Source organism: Anarhichas minor, unplaced genomic scaffold (genome assembly GCF_050575085.1).
Source record: "Anarhichas minor isolate MPS153535 unplaced genomic scaffold, ASM5057508v1 ptg000033l, whole genome shotgun sequence".
Classification (NCBI taxonomy): Eukaryota; Metazoa; Chordata; class Actinopteri; order Perciformes; family Anarhichadidae; genus Anarhichas; species Anarhichas minor.
Window position 1 is genome coordinate 5221836 of NW_027466479.1, and position 17140 is coordinate 5238975.

Genomic DNA, 17140 nt, shown 5'->3' on the forward strand with positions numbered 1-17140 from the left:
GGGAAGAAAATCAGTGTCAGCTTCTGAGAAGCATTAATTATTTTAACTTAAACTACTTCAACAATTAATCAATTATGAAAATAACTTTTACAAACAGCATTCATACGTTCACACAAACAGTTTTCATATTTGCACAGGTCCATAGATTAAATAAAATCAAAAACAAGAGGGTTTTACTGCAAGCATATTTTTTAATACAAAAACAGAACAAAAAATGTTTATAATTTTAGTTTTTTGTTTTACTTTTACACCATTGACTCCTAGTAACACCCTCCCTCCATGGTCTCGTCATCACACAGAGGAGCACAGCATCAAGAGGAGGAGGACTCGTCTCCTGCACACAGAATCCCCCCCCCCCCCTCAGAGACAATAAATAAATACAAATCAAAGAAAGATGTCTTCTTTCTTACTGTAATTTCATTCGTTTTTCATAAACTTCATCTCTCAGACTGAGATAACACAGAGACGACTCGGTCCCGTCAATGACGGGCATTTGAAAAAAAGAAGAGATGCTGGGGAGGGACATGAGGGAGGAAACCTGCTCTCATTGGTCCAATCCGCCCAGGCTTCCCTGTCATTCATATTTGTAGTTCTCTCTAGACATGAAGGGAAAACCCCTTTGGTCATGGTCTGGGAATTGTAGTCATTGGCAAAAAAAAGAAAGAAAGAAAACAGAACAAACAAGGCTGCCACCAGAATCAGAGACCGAGTGAATAAAGTTACAATGAAGTAGAAACACACACACGTAATGTTAAAGAGCCGAGCGGACATTTATCCTTGGTACAAAAAAACTCAATTTCTTTAACCATAATACTAAATCACTCTCCGCACAAGGTGATATGACATGACACTGAAAAATAAATAGATTTTTCTTTCAAGCTAAATAACAAAAGTACAACTGGATTATAAATTAACCAGAAAACAACCAGAAGAAAAACAAAAATGACATTCGCAAATTAATTTTTTTGCATACAGTGACTCAAGTCAACGACCTCTATCATTTCCTGTAACAATGACACACACCACCGTGTGTGTTTGAGAGAGAGTGTGTGTGTTTGTGTGTGTGTGTGTGTGTGCTGCTGAGGGCAACGCAGCGTAGACATTAAGGTGGAACTGCAGAGGAAGAGACAGTTAGTGCATGCTGGTTGTCGAACATCGGGTTAGGTTTCACATGTCGTATATTGTCAGTAATGTGCTGTTAGCTGAGTGTGTCACCAGAAGAACAGTCCTTTCTATTGCCAGTTTGTGATTTCCGTGTGTTGGATTGTTACGACAAAACCGCACCGCCCTCTGCTGAAATGCACACACAACGTTCCAGCGGTCGGGAGGAGTCTCCTCTGCGGTGTTTGAGTGTGTGAGTGTTTGTCCTCAGCAGCAGCAGCACCACCACCGCCACAGTCACCACCACCGACCCTCCGAGTCTGAGGTTAGCCGACGTGTGTGTGTGTGTGTGTGTGTGTGTGTGTGTGTGTGTCGGGCATCGTTTCCTGCCTCCTGAGCTCACCACAGCAGGTGGCTGCTTTTTGCAGATCTGCTGAGGTGACCGCTTTTCTCGCCAACCAGTCCGGAGGAAGCGACATGGCGGTCGTTGCATATTTTCTTTTTAAACTCATCGCTGAGGCATTTGGCCCTCAGGCAAAAATAATGACCCGCAATTCTTTCTTCTTCTTTATTTTCTTGAATGTCTTTTTGTTTGTTCTCGTATCCGTGGTGGTGGTGGTGTGTCCCACTCCCTGTGTGTATTTGCGTGTCAGTGTATAAAGCGGTTGCTCTGTCCGACGTGGACAGCAGCGTACGAGTAAGGCAGCGTCACGTCAGGTCAGTTTGGTGTTCGGTTCCACGCGGGGGAACGTTTAAAAGACGAAGCAGGAGACTGGAAGGCAAAATGGGGTCGCGTCTTAAAGGGGAAAAGTCCAGTTCGACCCCACGGGTTCTGGCCCGGACTGCCAGACCAGAACTCCACTCCTCTTGTGCAGGTTTTCAGTCCGTTTATGAGACCGAGGAAAGAGTGAGAAAGAGATTTACTCATCCTATCCATCTCCTCCTTTCCCTGGAAAATATCATCAGTCATAGTGCACAAACTCTACACAAGCCCTGTGGATGGATCTCAGGCTGAAGAGCTTGTACACTGAAAATGGCCGATGATAGTCATCCCTCTGTGAGACGGAGGGGCAACGGTTCTGCTCCACATTTCTCTGTGGCTGGAGTTATTTCTTCGCAGAACCCGGGTTCTTTGGGCTGGGGGCCTTTTTGGAGATGGTGGGAATCTTCGAGGGTTTGGCCCCGGGTCGCCGTGGGGTGTCGGAGGCGTCGGAGCACACGGAGCGAGCGTCCTGGAGCTCTGATGCGTCCGAGGCATCGCTGCCGCGCCGACTGCCGGCTCTGCTGCCCGCCCGGCTGCCGGCTCGGCTGGTCGACCCGCTGGCTGTGGACGCCCCTCGTTTGGGATCTAGCGGGTAGACGGACGAAAAACACTTGTTAAAAAATGTGCAGATTATATTTTTCTAATGAACGACATTAAGATGTAAACTTATTGCACCACAATGCTTTAGCCACACTAGCGGCCGGGCTTTACGGGTGTGGTACTGGTCGGTCGGTCCACCTTTTTAGTCCAGACTGAAATATCTGAACTGATATCAGATGATCATGGTCCCCTGAGGATGAATCCTATTGGTTTTGTTTTTAATCTCACACAGCATGATGCTCAAAGGTTTCACATCTACTCAATAGATCAACTGTAAATATTGTACAGACATGTTCTAGCGCCACCATGACGTTCACATTTGTAGTTTAAAGTGAGCATGCTAGCATGCTAACATGCTATGGTGAACATTAACTGCTTAACATCTTCACGTGAGCATGCTGACATTAGCATTTAGCTCAAAGCCTCACGGAGCTTCTGGTATGACTGTAGATTCTTAGTCTCGTTTCATGTGAAGAAGAATTAGCTAATAAAGTGATAATCAACACATTTTAATGTCCACTGGCATTCTTTGGACATATAATGAGTCCACAGCGCCCGTCACCGTCGTCTCACCGGTTCGTGACGGTTTGCAGGAGTGCGTCGTTCCTCCGTTCTCTCCGGTCAGCGAGCCGCGGCTCGAGTGGAACGTGGGCCGCTTCAGTTTGGAGCCCGACGTCGCCCCCTGCAGGAGAACAGTGATTAGCTGAATGACAACTGGACTCTGGAGGTCATGTGACTGATGTGAATCACATTAGATACACACTAGTACATCATCATATCACTCCAAAACAAACATCACGTGGACAACTACCATCTAACAACAATCTGTGCACACAAAGAACCAAACAAGTGAAGAACATCACGGCTCACACTAAAAGAGGAGGAAAGTATTGATTATATGACTTGTTGATTCATCTTCTGATTATTTTCTTGATTTATGATTATACTATAAAGTAGTGAAAATGGTAGTCTCAGGGTGATCTCATCAAATCGTTTGCTTTATCTGATTAATCGTCTAAAAGCCAAACTAATTCAGTTTAGTCTGATATGAGACAAAAACAAGCAGCACAGCCAAACAAGTGATCATTCTCTGTAGTCGCATTCAATTCAACTCAACTCACTGTTTCAACTCGACATTAAACCGTTTGTAAGAAATTCAAAAAGTCAAATTTTCAATAATTTGTTCTGAATGTAATTTATGTTTAAACCACTTTTCATTTTTTACCACAATCAACTTCCTTTCCAGTCAAAACCGTTCTGTGACATCATCAATAATATCATTCATACCCCGTCATACATTGTCCATGTCAAATTAAAACCGGTCCTCTTCAGGCTGTAGTCGGGCCACATCATGTTTATTCTCAAAGGTTGGAACACTTTCACAACCCTCAAGAGACGTGATGATGTAATTCAAACACGAAAACCACTTCAACCTGCAGATTCAACACTTTCACATCCCAGCAGCAGACGTTTCTGTGGGGCGGTGTGTGCGTTAGTGCATTAGCGCGTTCAGTGGGGTGGGGCGGGTGGGTGAGGGAAGTGGGTGGGTGGGTGGGTGGGTGGGTGGGTGGGGGGGGGGGGGGGGTGAGTGTGTTACCTCGTGCCCAGGAGTGGTGAGGCCGTGACCGAGATCTGGGCAGCAGTGGCACTTGGTTGGCGTTGGAGTTTTACTGTGTGCCAGCCAGGGCTTGGCATAGTCACGCGAGTGAGTATGGGAGGACTGAAGGGAGGAAGGGAGGATGGAAGGAAGGAAGTGTGGAGGAGGAGGAGGAGGAGGAAAACAGCAAACGAGGGAAGCAAATGAAGGAGTGAGGGAGTTATGGAGGGAAGGGAAGGAGTGGTTGGATAGCGAGGAAGTGCAGCGCAGTGTATTTTTGTGTAAGAGCAGATGATTTGATTTTCAATTTGAATTATTATTTTTTTAAACAGAGAACCCAACAAAGCAGCAAGGACATTATTTTGAAGGCAGGTTAGCAGGAATGACAGGAACGAGGGGAAAAGATGAAAGACAAAACAAAGAAACAAGAACAAAAAATACAATTTCACAGTTAAGGACGTGGTGATTTCTGACAACAACAGTAGGATGACAACAACCGAACCATGTGCAACACAAACAGATAACACACACACACACACATACAGAGTCACCAGTGTGCATTCAGTCGCTCTCTCTCACACACACACACACACACACACACACACACACACACACACACACTGATGTCTTTACACAGTAATCGGATGACAAACAGGCAGAAAAAAGACTAAACAACACTAATGGCTACATGTAGTCTGGTTGCCTGGTAACAACGAGCTGTTTTTTAAGCTCCACAGATGTTGCGCTTCCTCTCGCTATCGACTTAAAGACACGCTTCCTGTAGCCGTGTTTTCCCTTTTAATCTGTGACTGAAAGATGAATTTGATAAATGAGGTTTAAGGAATGGTTCATTTTTCTCGTGGTATTCATTTAATCTGCACAATCATGTTTCGTCTCAGGTTTAAGTGGTAATAAAGAAAATCATTTGATTTGATTTGTCTTTGCTCGTGTTGTTTTTTGTGTTTTATCTCAGTATGAATACAAAGTACATCTTCATGGCTGTATCTCCTCCTGTGTAAATGAAACCCTGGCCTCAACTGTAAAATGTGCAGGAGTCAGACTCTTACCCTGGACGATGCGGAGGCCGTCGGTGTGGCGGGGGTGGAGGGAGCGGAGGGGAGCGAGGCCCCGCTGTGGGAGGCCGAGGAGGAGGAGCGGGTGGGCGAGGCGTTGCGGGAGCCCGGTTTGGAGCGTCGACCTCGGGAGCGGAAGGCGGCCAGACCCTGAGACGCTCCTTCAGGGAGGATGAACTTCTCCCTCAACTCCAGGTTGGTGCGACCGCGAGCTGAAGAGAAACAGAGACGGGAAAAGAGAAATGAGTCGGTGCGTTCATGTCGGCTCACACTTTTCCTCCAATGGGGGGGCGGCAGAGGCAGCGAGCAGAGTGAGGGAGAGAGAGTCGGTGCTTCCTTGGCTGCAGACGTCAGAGTCCGTGCACTTTTCGTTAGAGTGCACGTGAGCAGGGCGGATGTTTGGAGGGGTGGGGGTCAGGGGGTCGTGAGTGCAGATTGGTTGAGTAGTTCTTAGAGGGAGAGGTGAGCGAGTGTGTCTCCCAGGTTTGTCCAAAAACATATTTTCACAGAGTGACGCACACACTTTCATTGCGTATTTGCTTAAAAAACATCTGAGGGTGGTGGGAGCAAAAAGCACAGCCTCTCTTCTCTCCCTTCTCAACAAGGTCTCCCGTTTGGATTCATTTGGGCTTCTTGCTGCGTCTCAGCTGTGCTGTGTGTACATACGTGTGGAGGTCATGCCCGGTTTATGCTAAGCATGAGGGAGCCCAGAGAGTCAGGGCTTCTCCCTTCTTCAAAAATACACTCGGCAGCATTCTCGTACAGAAAGTAGTGCAGCAGCCCCAGCAGACGACAACAAGCCTGGAGAAGCCAGCCACAGAGAGGAGGGGGGGGGGGGGGGGGGGGAGAGAGAGAGAAAGAGGGAGAGAGAGAAAGAGGAAGAGAGAGAGAGAGGGAAAGAGAGAGAGAGAGTGTGAGAGAGAAAGAGAGACAGAGAGTGTGAGAGAGAAAGAGAGAGAGACAGAGAGAGAGAAAGAGAGAAAGAGAAAGAGGGAGAGAGAGAAAGAGAGAGAGACAGAGAGAGAGAGAGAGAGGGAAAGAGCAGTTGGAAAAAAAACTAGAAAAAGACAGGACAGAAATATATAAAGGGAGGATGGAAGAGAACCAAATTGAAAGGAGTGAATAAAAGAAGAGAAAGAGGGAGGAGAAGAAGGCTGCAGCTAGCCGTAGCAGCAGTGCAACTCCTAGCCTCATGGCCATCGTCCCCTAGCAACCCAACAGCAAGGCCGCTCAATTAAACGGGTGCACCCTGCAATTACGTCCCCCCTCAACGCCATCCAAGCCAGGTGCACCCTGTAATTGTGTCTCCCACCAACCAGCCATCGCATTTTATGGAGCCACGTTGGAAGCCAGCGTTATTAGAAACCCAGGCTGGCCACGCCCAGGTCTTACACTGTCCCTGTGAAGCATGCATGGGAATGTTGGCTTTTCTTACACTAGGAAGATGAAAATACATGGAAGTGGTGTTCATTTTAACATGAAAACACAACTACACAACATTATCTTTTACTTTTTTAACGTTACGACTTCTTTTATGCTGAGCATCTCCAGCCATGTTTATTTTATTGTAAAATCTTGCATTCATAATATTTAAAAAAAGTAATCAAAAGTAAAGACCAGGGGGTTGGCCAAACCCTGCTTTGTTGTGAGTGAGGAAAGCATGACGCAAACATGTGGCACACAGACAAGACTGATGTCAATGACTAAAAACACACACAAACCTCACACCAGTTAGAAACTGGACACACACACACACACACACACACATATATATACACATGGACACACAGAGAGCTTTGGTTAAAGATGGAGACTGACAGCTGGACGGACGGATGGAGCGTGAAAGAGATGGAGTGACAGAGGAGCAGAGAGAGAAGAAGTGTAGATACCTCGGCAGCAGAAATAGCCAGGAGTGACTGTCACTAAGAGACACAAGAGAAAATGTGAAAAAACTGCACGCTCACGGTGGAATGAAGACACACACACACACACACACACACACACACACACACACACACACACACACACACACACACACACACACACACACACACACACACACACACACACACACACACACACACACACACACACACACACACACACACACCTCCTGGTAAACACACATGCGCGCACACAGACCAGAAACACACAACCAACCAATGGCGACGAGTGTCAGTGACCCCTGGAAAGTGTTTTAAAAGACAGGTCAGGATATCAGAGCTTGCATGAGCGACAACAGCTGGGGGGTAAAGAGGGGGGTGGGGGGTCAGGAGAGCAGAACAGTGGGGAGACATAACGTTAGTCATGTGATCACAGTCAGCAAGGCACAAGAACAAGGCCAAACCAACAAGTCAAAGAAGAGGAAGAAGAGAAGGTGACGATGATGGGAGAGAGAGAGGGCAAGAAGACAAAGACAGAGGAAGAAAAGAGAAGAAATCTGGAATAGAGAGTCCAGGAGAGACAGAAAAAGAAAGTTGCCAAACGGACGGGGGGGGCGGATGAAAAGACAGGCTGTTAGGAGAGAGTGAAAGCATCGGAGATAGAGGAGAAGTCCAACCTATACGAGATGAGATGGAGCTACTGGAATCGGAGCGGAGAATCTTAAGTCCTGGATGTTGCACTGGGAAAAGAGAAAGAGGGAGGGAGGGAGGAAGAGAGAGAGGGGGAGGAAGAGGGAGATAACTGAGGACCATGCACCATGCAATACTACCATTTTATTTAAAAGAGAATGGAATAATTAAGACAGAGGAGAGGGAGAGAGAATCGACTGTGCGTGTACAGAAATAAGAGGTGTGAAAGGATGAACTCCTTGAGGACGGGCTCAGAGAGGTGTGAGGCATCAGAGATGGAGAGAGAAACAAAGACACCGAATGTAGACGCCACTTGAAGGGAACACTGGAGAGAGAAGTGAGACGGGCAGCGTTTCACTGCGTCACCTGCTGACTGACAACTCCACAGACAGACGTGTCGTTGTCAGAGTGCGTTTTCCTTCAGCTGGTGTGAGTGTGTCAGGAGCTCCGTGCAGGAGGCACTTCTAGGTGTGTTTGCTTTCATAGAGAGCAGAGTGAGAGCGTGCTGGTGTTGGTGCTAGAGCCCGACCGACTTCATCTGGTGTCCGATAGCCACCTTCCAAGATGGTACCCGACGCATTTCAATTAAAGGCCTCATTATGACGGCTGATCATTAAGATGAAATTGCAGTTGAACAACGTCAAAGATAAGGATGAGAAGAGAATTGGTCAATGGTGTATGAACAGTATTATAATACTGTGTATAGTAAAATACACTATAATATATGTAGATACGGTTTACTGGAGGAAACATTCTAACGGGACACAACGTGACCAGGTTTTACCAATCCACGTGACGAGGGCGGCTTCACTCGAGGAGAAGACATTCCTCTTTAAGAGAAATGTCTTTGTGCACGCAGCACCAGCAGACAGGTTAGCATGAGGCAAATATCAAGTAAAGAAAACACCACGATACATTTTGTTTCCCCATTTCTCGTCGTGTATAAAAACCCAAATTAACTGTGAGTAAATTGTTTAAACAGCGTTTGTTTAGGAATGATTCCGTTTCAAGCTTCTCCATCCATGCTGGTTAAAGGGTTTATGAAAAAAGTTTTGTAAAAATCTGCCACAGAAATAGATTTTCAGCCGGGCTCTAGTAAATGCATGTGAATTTAAAAAAGTGAGACAGAGGAGGAGAAAGAAGGTATGACTGTGTGTGTGTGTGTGTGTGTGTGTGTGTGTAAACATCACTCACCTCTGCATGGATCATTTTTGACCAGGAACTCATCCAGAGCCATCCAACCACCTCCGACTCTCACCATCACCGTGCTGCGCAGAATCCTCACCAGACGCAGCTGCTGAGAGTCACCGAACTGAGGGGAGGAAAAAGAAGAGGAGGAAGGGACGAAGGAAGATGAGGAGAAAAGAGGGCAAGAGATAAGAAACGGAGTAGAAAACAAGAGTGGAAAAAGAAGAATGGGCAGATAGAAAAGGAAGGAAAAGTAGGAGAGAGAGAGAGAGAGAGAGAGAGAGAGAGAGAGAGAGAGAGAGAGAGAGAGAGAGAGAGAGAGAGAGAGAATCAGAAACAGTCAGTGAGTAAAATAGTATTTGATGCATTCATTTGAATGGAATCACAGCATCACACAAAGCAGCCCATGTACCAAATCAGAACATCTCTTCTACTCCATGCAAAAACATGCACTGAATAGTCAATCTGATGATTCTCAGCCACCCAAATACAAGCATTATCATTACAGCAGAAATCACTGCTCTGTTTGGATTCAGCCCGTAAGTTCTATTCAAACCGCCGAGCAAAGCAGAAGTCCACAGCGACACCAGCACAGAGGGAATTTTCAGGATTTCTCTCCAAGCAGCTTGATTTGCTTCCCAGCTTCAGTCCACAGCGCACGATATATATATGTATGTATGTATGTATATGTATATATATATATATATGTATATACGTATATATATATATACGTATATATATATATATACCACCGAACCACTAATTACCACTTCAGCCATGTCACTGCAATTTGTCACTCTCAACAGAAAACAAATCACAGCAGGAACACAACTGGACGGTGGAACCTGCTTACACGTTGCAAAGCCACAATGGAGTGCTTCCTCTTTTTGTTTATGTCATTCACTAATTTGGAATTATAGCAACAACAAAAAATGAAATAGTGAAAGCAGAAAGGACAGCACTCTATTGGTGGGGAAGGCAGGAAGCAGATTCCACACACCCGATCACAGCAGCGGCACTTTACCTGGTTTCCGAGGAAGAACTACAATAAATCCAGCAGACACGGAGCACAGGAACACAAGGAGAAAGAAACAGAGCCAGAGTGAACCAACAGGTACTGATAACTGATGATGTAAGAATGGATACCATTTATATGTGTTCAAGTTCTGATAAACTGTTGATGTCTTTGTGCAGTTCTGTTATTTGAGCTCAGAATTAGTTGTGTGAGCATGAATGCCTGTGGATGTTATGATGGTGCTTCATAAAACTGCCAGCTGATGACGGAAAAATGGAGGTAAAGAAAGCGACGACAAGTGAAGCCAGACAAAAAACAGGACAGGACGCACAACCAATGGGACAAAAAGTAGCTGGTGTAGTGTTAGTGTCCCCAGTGTCCTGCAGTCAGACACTCGATATCGTTACACAGTGGAGAAGGATGGACTGGACACACATCCTGTAGTAGTGGTAGTGATGGGCAGTCCACTAAGTGCTGCTGAAAACTGTGCACAGCTGCTATGAATGCTGCATAGATACACACAGCCTGCTGGGGGAGCTATTGCAATCACTGTAGGTTTCAAACAACGTTTCAACACAATGAAACAAGGCCTGAACCCTCCTGGGGTTGTATTTGATGATGATTTTCATTTTTGGCCAACAGGGTCTTAAAAGTCAGGCTTAAAGAGACAGTTCACCCTCAAATCAAATATATTCTTCTTACCTGTAGTGCTATTTAGCAATCTACATTGTGGTGTGAGTGCTGAAGGTATCAGCCTTCTCTCGTTTATAACGGAACTAGATTGCACTCCACTTGTTGCGTCAACAAATATTCTAGAAATCATGCTAATTCAAGATCATCCCCAGACGTTTTTATGAGCAGTTCCAGGAAGGAACTATTTGAACGTTGCAGTTCGTATCCAGCAGCCAGCGGGGCTCTATGCAGTCACATTTACATTATTAATGTTGAGGTGATGACAAAGAAGGCTGACAATCCTGGCGGGCTGTGAGATTAGTTATTAACACGTTATATCAATGTTATCATGACATGATGTGTTATGATACAGACAATTATTAATACACCATGACATCATGATGTGAGATGGACACACAAACAAACGCTGTGAAGTTATGTTGAGAAGTGAAATGGTGGACAAGTGAAGACACAGCCAGTGAATAATAAACTGTCCATTAATCAGACCTGGCTCAAACTGTGTTTCTTTATCCGTCCAGAATCACAGAGTAAATAAAAGTATATTGCTTTTTATAAACGTAAAGCAGAGCTATGGACTAAATAGTTCATTCTTTATTTGTTCTATTGATAATGAATTACATTTTAGCAACAAGGATCTGCCTAACAAATCAGACTTCAGTGTTTCAATCCCAGCAAGTTTATACTGCACATCTAAGCACGAAGAAAAAAAATGGCCGAAGATTCTTTGCCAATCGGTTTTGACCCAGGTCTGTTAACATTTATTACAATGAATTGCAATGAAGGTGAACATTTTTTAAAGTTTATATTAGTTTGTAATTTGTTCTATAAATGACATCAAGCTGAAGCAGAGACTGAGCTGAACTTACCCGGTATTTGTTCTCTCCTATCTGCTCCACTTGGAACCTCTTGGCACATTTACACTGGGCCACCTGCCGAGTCACCTGCACAGCAACAAGCAACATGTGAGTGAATGTAATCACACTTCTAACCATGCATCCTAGCGGCTGACTGACTCTGCTGTGGCTGGTAGCTCATTGTGTGGATGCTTGGCCCCGATATCTCGCCGTACTTCATGACTTCATATTTGCTGCTCTTCTGACGTTTCTTACCTCGTCTTCTATCTTGTCGGCGTCGGTGGTGGGTCTGTAGGCGTCCTTGTTGGGGTGCAGAGCAGCAACAAACTCGTAGTAGTCGATGTAACCGTCTCCGTCTCTGTCAAAGATGTCTGCCACGGCTGTCATCTCCAGCTTACTGGTGGGGAACTCTGCACACAGACAAGAATTCAATCAGTTTATGTCTTTATAAGTGTCTCCAGCAACCAAATAAATACCAAAAACAATTTCACCCATAACCTACTCGATGCCAGGATGCCATCGATGAACTCCTGCCGCGTGATCTTTCCATCCTGGTCCTTGTCGATGCGTCTGAAGAAGTCCATGACACGAGACTTCTTATGGTTCATCCAGCGCATGTACTTCTTCCTCCACACGTCAAAGTCAAAGTTGGCAAACTCCTTGAGCTGGAAAAGGACGATGCAGACAGTTCTGTGATGCTTTTCATGGCACAGTGACAGAAAGAATGTGCTTCTGAATGTTTAAGTGATGTCAAGTTATTGCTTTCATTGACCAGGAAACGGACTATCTTGGGATTTAACTTGGGTACATTAACCCGAGTGCATCACGAGGGACATTTTTGGCTTTTTTTAGTTTTCCGATCATTTCGGCTGTGTCACTGCATATGGTTTACATTTTGGCAAGTTCTTTTTTTCTTCTAATTTTGGAAGTTCAACCTCAGCTCCTATAATAAACTGTGTAGCCAAAATACAGACACTCAGATCCTTAAGGACAAAAATGTCCCCATTGAAACCCATTAAAACCACAATTGCAGCATAAAATCATGCATTCTATGATATCAGGCTTTCCATTTAGAGCCCTGCTACTAATTGTAGTTTCTATTTAGTTATTTTCCTCGTTTCCACTTGGGTTATTGCTGCAGTGTGTATGAGTTTGGTGCAATGCATCAAAATCAATGTTATTGTTAATGATTGACATATAGCAGACTGGAAAAGAACCCCCCCCCCCCCCCCCCGACATTTAGTATAAAGAAAATAATTGAAATCTTGTGTTTTTTGTTTTCTTCCATAAAACAACAGCAGTGCCATTATGTAAACAAATACAGGGTGGACAATTATAATGTTTAGTAGTTACTATCAAGAATGAAGTCAGTTAAAATATTAAACTAAATATTAACCAACTTAAAATTAATAAATCATTTTATGGCAGTTTTTTGATGCAGACATTTTTCTCTTCTAATGACATCGGATCATTTAAAAAAAAAAAACTGAAGCAAAAGGGTTGATCATATTGAAAAAGACACCTCTTCCAGTCGGTCCAGACCATCGTTGAGTTTGCGCTGGCGGTCGAGAGCCAGCAGCCAGACTTGCTGCCACCTGGCACAGAGCTGGTTGAGTCTTGGGTTTCCTCCCGAGAGCTGCATGGCTGCCTGCTGCTGCTGCTGCTGCTGCTGCTGCTGCTGCTGCTGTTTGCCTGTAGAGGAAGCGGAGCGTTAACGAATCCTCGTCACTTCTGATGAACCTTCTGTAACGCGTGCACCCACGCTATTGTCACAGAGTGGGAGACGATGATATTTGTGCAACTAAAGTTAAACACGGGAGACTTACGGGCTCCTCTCCTCTCAGCCAGGCTGCTGGGAGGCTCAGACGGTTTTCTCTTGTAGGTCTTCGTCACTTTGTCAACGTCCGGCTGCTTCCTCGTCATCTCCTCCATAAACATCTGAGAACAACAAACACCAGAAGTGTACCAAACTGTTAGGGGACAGCACAAACAAATTCAGCTTTAACTCCATCTAGTGACGCGTTAAAAAGTCCCAAAACTATGCCTGGGCTTTTAGTGATGAGTCAGCGAAGCCCACCTGGTGTTCTGTGATGAGTGTTTTGAGTTGTGGGATGTCCTGAGGAAGCGGCTCCGTGTCCTTCTGGACCAATGTGGTCTCGGCGAACTGGAGCCATGACAGCAGCTCCTCCAGCAGGTTGCCGTTGTTGAGCACCTCGGTCAGAGCCGTCTCCAGCCGCTGCTCGTGCTGTTTGGCCCACGTCAGCACCTGTAGAGTGAAAGGTGCTGATTAACATATAATACATTTATATATAATCAATTCTGCACTCCTCAACGCAACGAGGAAGCCATGATTGATTCGCCTGTGACCAACAGTCATGTGACTCAACTGCAGGCTGCTGAACACAGAGAGCAGAGGAGAGGTTGTAAAAATAGAATTTGTTCAATATACATATCACGTAGAGCCTTCAATTTATTTTTTCAACATTGGTAACACTTGTGGGCACTTGGAGAAGTGTTGGATACATAAATTCCATTGCTTGAATTATCAAAGATATTAAACTTTGGTTTTTCTCCTTTTTATGATTGATGGCATGGTAACTGTGTTATACTGCACAAAAGACATCTCTTCTTCTAGGCATGGTTGTGTTGTTTCCACAGAGGTGCAGGACTTATATATTGCAGTGAAAAACGAGACAGAGAGAAAAATGTGACGGGATAACAAAAAAAACCAAACTGCTGGGGGTTCAGAAGGTTAAATAAAGGTTAACAGGAGGTAAACAAATCTCAAAACCTAAAGCTAAAATGTTGAAAAGAGGAAACAATATTCAACCGAGGATATTATTAATAAACCTCCTCGAAGCGTGCCCTGATGATGGTGATCCAGTGTTTGATGGTGGTGATGGAGTCAAGGTGACAAACGGTCAGGATGCCCTCTCCCATGCCTGCAGCCTTGTTGACGCCCGTCCTCTTCTCCTCCACGGTGCCCATGAAGTCGCGATGCGTGTGCAGCAGCACCTGCAGAGTCTCGGCCTCTTCGGGGAGGACGCCGCGGAAACGGAGCGTCTGCTCCGCCTCGGAGAGCCACTCCAGAAGGACCTGTATTGCCGTGCGAAACTCCTCCGCCTGATGGAGAAAAGGGTCATTGGTATGGAGGCAGGAAGAGGTCTGTGAGTGCGTCCTGTGCATTATGTGATGTTGAAGTTTTGGATGTGCACTGCAGCTTGCTCTCTGACCTGTTTGAGGGCCTGCTGGAGGCGGGTTTGCTTCGTGACCGACAGAGCGCACACCGTATCCCAGCGGTTGCTGAGCTCCTGAACCTGAACTTTGACCCACGCCGTGTCATCGCGGCCGGTGTCCATCAGATCCCGAGCCGAGCGCTTCAGAGCCTGAACGCTGCTGGTTCTCTTACCCAGCTCTTTTTGGAAAGCCTGCAGGTTTCGGACATCAGTAGCGTCAGACTCAGAACCATCTGTGGTATTATTATCCTCTCGTACGTGTTTAACGAGCACGGTTCTGTTTACGCACCTTATGCGAGTCCATGAGGTTGGACACCAGGTCCAGATCTCCGTGGACGGGCAGGTCTTCAGCCAGCTGGGGCTCTACTCGGTACAACCAGTCCACCAGGGCCTGGAGAGCCTCTGCAAACTGGCCGGAGAACAGCAGAGCCTCCTCCAGCTTGTGTTGTCTGGATGGAGGAGGGAAGACAAAAAGCTGTTAATAATCATATTCACATCTGTAATGAATAGCTGGAGGAAAGCCAGTTCCATCCTTCACCCTCTTTACCTCTCCACGCTCTTGCCACACACGGTGTCCCACTTGTCGCGGACCTCTCCCACAAGGTGGTCCATCTTCTGGGTGTCTGCCGGCAGCTGAGCCTTGTCCCTCATGGCCCTCCCAGACCTCACGGTTGTGTCGTAAACCGGCTGCTTCGAGCCCAAGGCTTTCTGGAACTCCTGGACGGGCGGAACGAGGAAGAGGAAGAAAGAGATTTGTAGATTGGGAAGCAACAAAAAGAGTCAACAGTGTGCGTAATAATTGCCTTGCAGTACCTTGTGTTTGGCCAGTTGTACTTTGATCTTGTCCGGCTCGTTGGAGATCTCCAGCTCAGAGTCCAGTCTCTTCTCGGCTTCTTCTAGCCAGTCGGTCAGCTTCCTCCAGGCCTCGTGGAACTGATAGAAGAGAGTCAGAGTTTATTTTAATACATACATTCTCTCTAGCTGACATTTTCCTAATAAATACAATGTTCGCAATCTGGATTTATAATCAGTTTAGGTGCAAGAAGTCATCTGAATTTTATCAAATTTAGCTGAGACTGTCACCAAGAACGACTTACAATGAGTTTTAGCGGAGTATAACTATATCTCCAAAATACTATCAACCAATAGCAGAGACATTAAGGTCTGAAGTTAATGTTTCAGTGAATCCTCACTGTGCCTTTGGTCTTAATGGGACAACATCAGCATTTAATCACCCTTTACTACAATATATCAGTTCAGTACCTGTTTGGCGCGTTTGCGAGCCTCATCGAGGTGTCGCCCGCGGTCCAGTGACCTCTGGACCAGCTTGTCCCAGCGGGCCTGGACGCTGAGCAGCAGGTTCTTGATGAGAACGACGTCCTGCTTCAGGCTGGCAAAGCGGAGCTGAGAGCCGGCCTTCTCCAGAGCCAGGACCTGCTCTCTGTGGGTGTTCACCTCGTTCACAAACACCTGGGAGAGCAGAAGGAGTTAGGGATAAATGTAACAACCGAGGCGTCTTTCACCACGTTTCTAGTGACTGGCGAACGTTCGCTACCTTGTGCTCATCAATCTGGAAGAGGACAGTGTCCAGTATGAGGCTGGGGGGCTGAGCCATGTTCAATGTCTGCTCAGCTTGGGTCAGCCAGTTGATGGTGTCCTGCAGAGAGGTCTGGAAACCTGTTGCCAAGGAAACGGCCTCTTCCAGCTTTGCCTGGAAGGGTTCAGAGTTTAAAATTAAAAAAACAAAACAATAAACCATCAAAAGCCAGAGAAACACAACTCTGGTCAATAAAACGTCTCCTCGTGTCGCGGTCTTACCTTGCGGTCGTCCATCTTGATGTTGAAGCTGGCCCACTTGTTCTGCAGCATGGCCAGGTTCTGCTGGGTCTGGGTGGTACCGGGTCCTGCTTCTTCTCCTCCGCGAGCTAGCAGCATGGACTCTCCTTGATCCAGCAGACGGTGGTACTGGTCCGCTCGCTGGGAGAGCTGGGCCTGAAGCTCCTGCAGACGGAGAGGACGCAAATGTGAATCAACACTAAACCGTGAGCGCTGTTGTGTCTCGCTGGTTGGTTGGGAACAATGGAAGTTATTAAAGTTTCATATGACACCAGCACCTTCACACTAGCTTTAAAAACCTGCCTGCTGCAGCCTCAGAAAGACGGTGATGTCGGGGAGTTTAAGAGGTTAAGGTCTATGGATGTGTATTGTGGATGACAGTCTGAGCATAAAGGTGTGATGGGATTCTCTGTTACCAGGTGTTGCTGGAGCTGCTCCCTGGCCGTTTCAGGGAGACCGCCTGTCGGTTTGGCGGCGGACAGCTGGCTGTCCGTCCTCCTCAGCCACTGGAGGAACTCCTCCAACTCGCCATGGAAACCTTCAGCCTACGCAGTAGAAATTAATCAGTTCAGATATCATGAAAACACTACAAAAGCCAGGGCTGTTATTCA

At 46.1% G+C, this 17140-nt stretch overlaps 1 protein-coding gene across 22 annotated transcripts in view; it reads right to left on the minus strand.

The window, feature by feature from the left end:
• Positions 1-171: 171 nt before the first annotated feature.
• Positions 172-17140, minus strand: part of macf1a (microtubule actin crosslinking factor 1a) — a 187635-nt gene continuing 170666 nt past the window's right edge. For 12 of the 22 annotated variants that reach the window (XM_076105551.1, XM_076105550.1, XM_076105553.1 and 9 more), the window contains 22 exons: positions 16946-17074; positions 16512-16694; positions 16249-16404; positions 15957-16163; positions 15507-15626; positions 15241-15410; positions 14983-15142; positions 14691-14885; positions 14308-14580; positions 13535-13723; positions 13284-13395; positions 12980-13149; positions 11960-12122; positions 11713-11867; positions 11470-11544; positions 9920-9937; positions 8902-9019; positions 7695-7757; positions 5129-5346; positions 4062-4184; positions 3038-3146; positions 172-2449 (listed from right to left, as the gene is read on the minus strand). In XM_076105551.1, coding sequence (XP_075961666.1) covers positions 2208-2449; positions 3038-3146; positions 4062-4184; positions 5129-5346; positions 7695-7757; positions 8902-9019; positions 9920-9937; positions 11470-11544; positions 11713-11867; positions 11960-12122; positions 12980-13149; positions 13284-13395; positions 13535-13723; positions 14308-14580; positions 14691-14885; positions 14983-15142; positions 15241-15410; positions 15507-15626; positions 15957-16163; positions 16249-16404; positions 16512-16694; positions 16946-17074 — 3348 coding nt within the window. In that variant the 3' untranslated portion in view covers positions 172-2207. The remainder of the gene's footprint in view (positions 2450-3037; positions 3147-4061; positions 4185-5128; positions 5347-7694; positions 7758-8901; positions 9020-9919; positions 9938-11469; positions 11545-11712; positions 11868-11959; positions 12123-12979; positions 13150-13283; positions 13396-13534; positions 13724-14307; positions 14581-14690; positions 14886-14982; positions 15143-15240; positions 15411-15506; positions 15627-15956; positions 16164-16248; positions 16405-16511; positions 16695-16945; positions 17075-17140) is intronic. The other 10 variants (XM_076105561.1, XM_076105543.1, XM_076105558.1 and 7 more) reach the window with 6 other exon arrangements.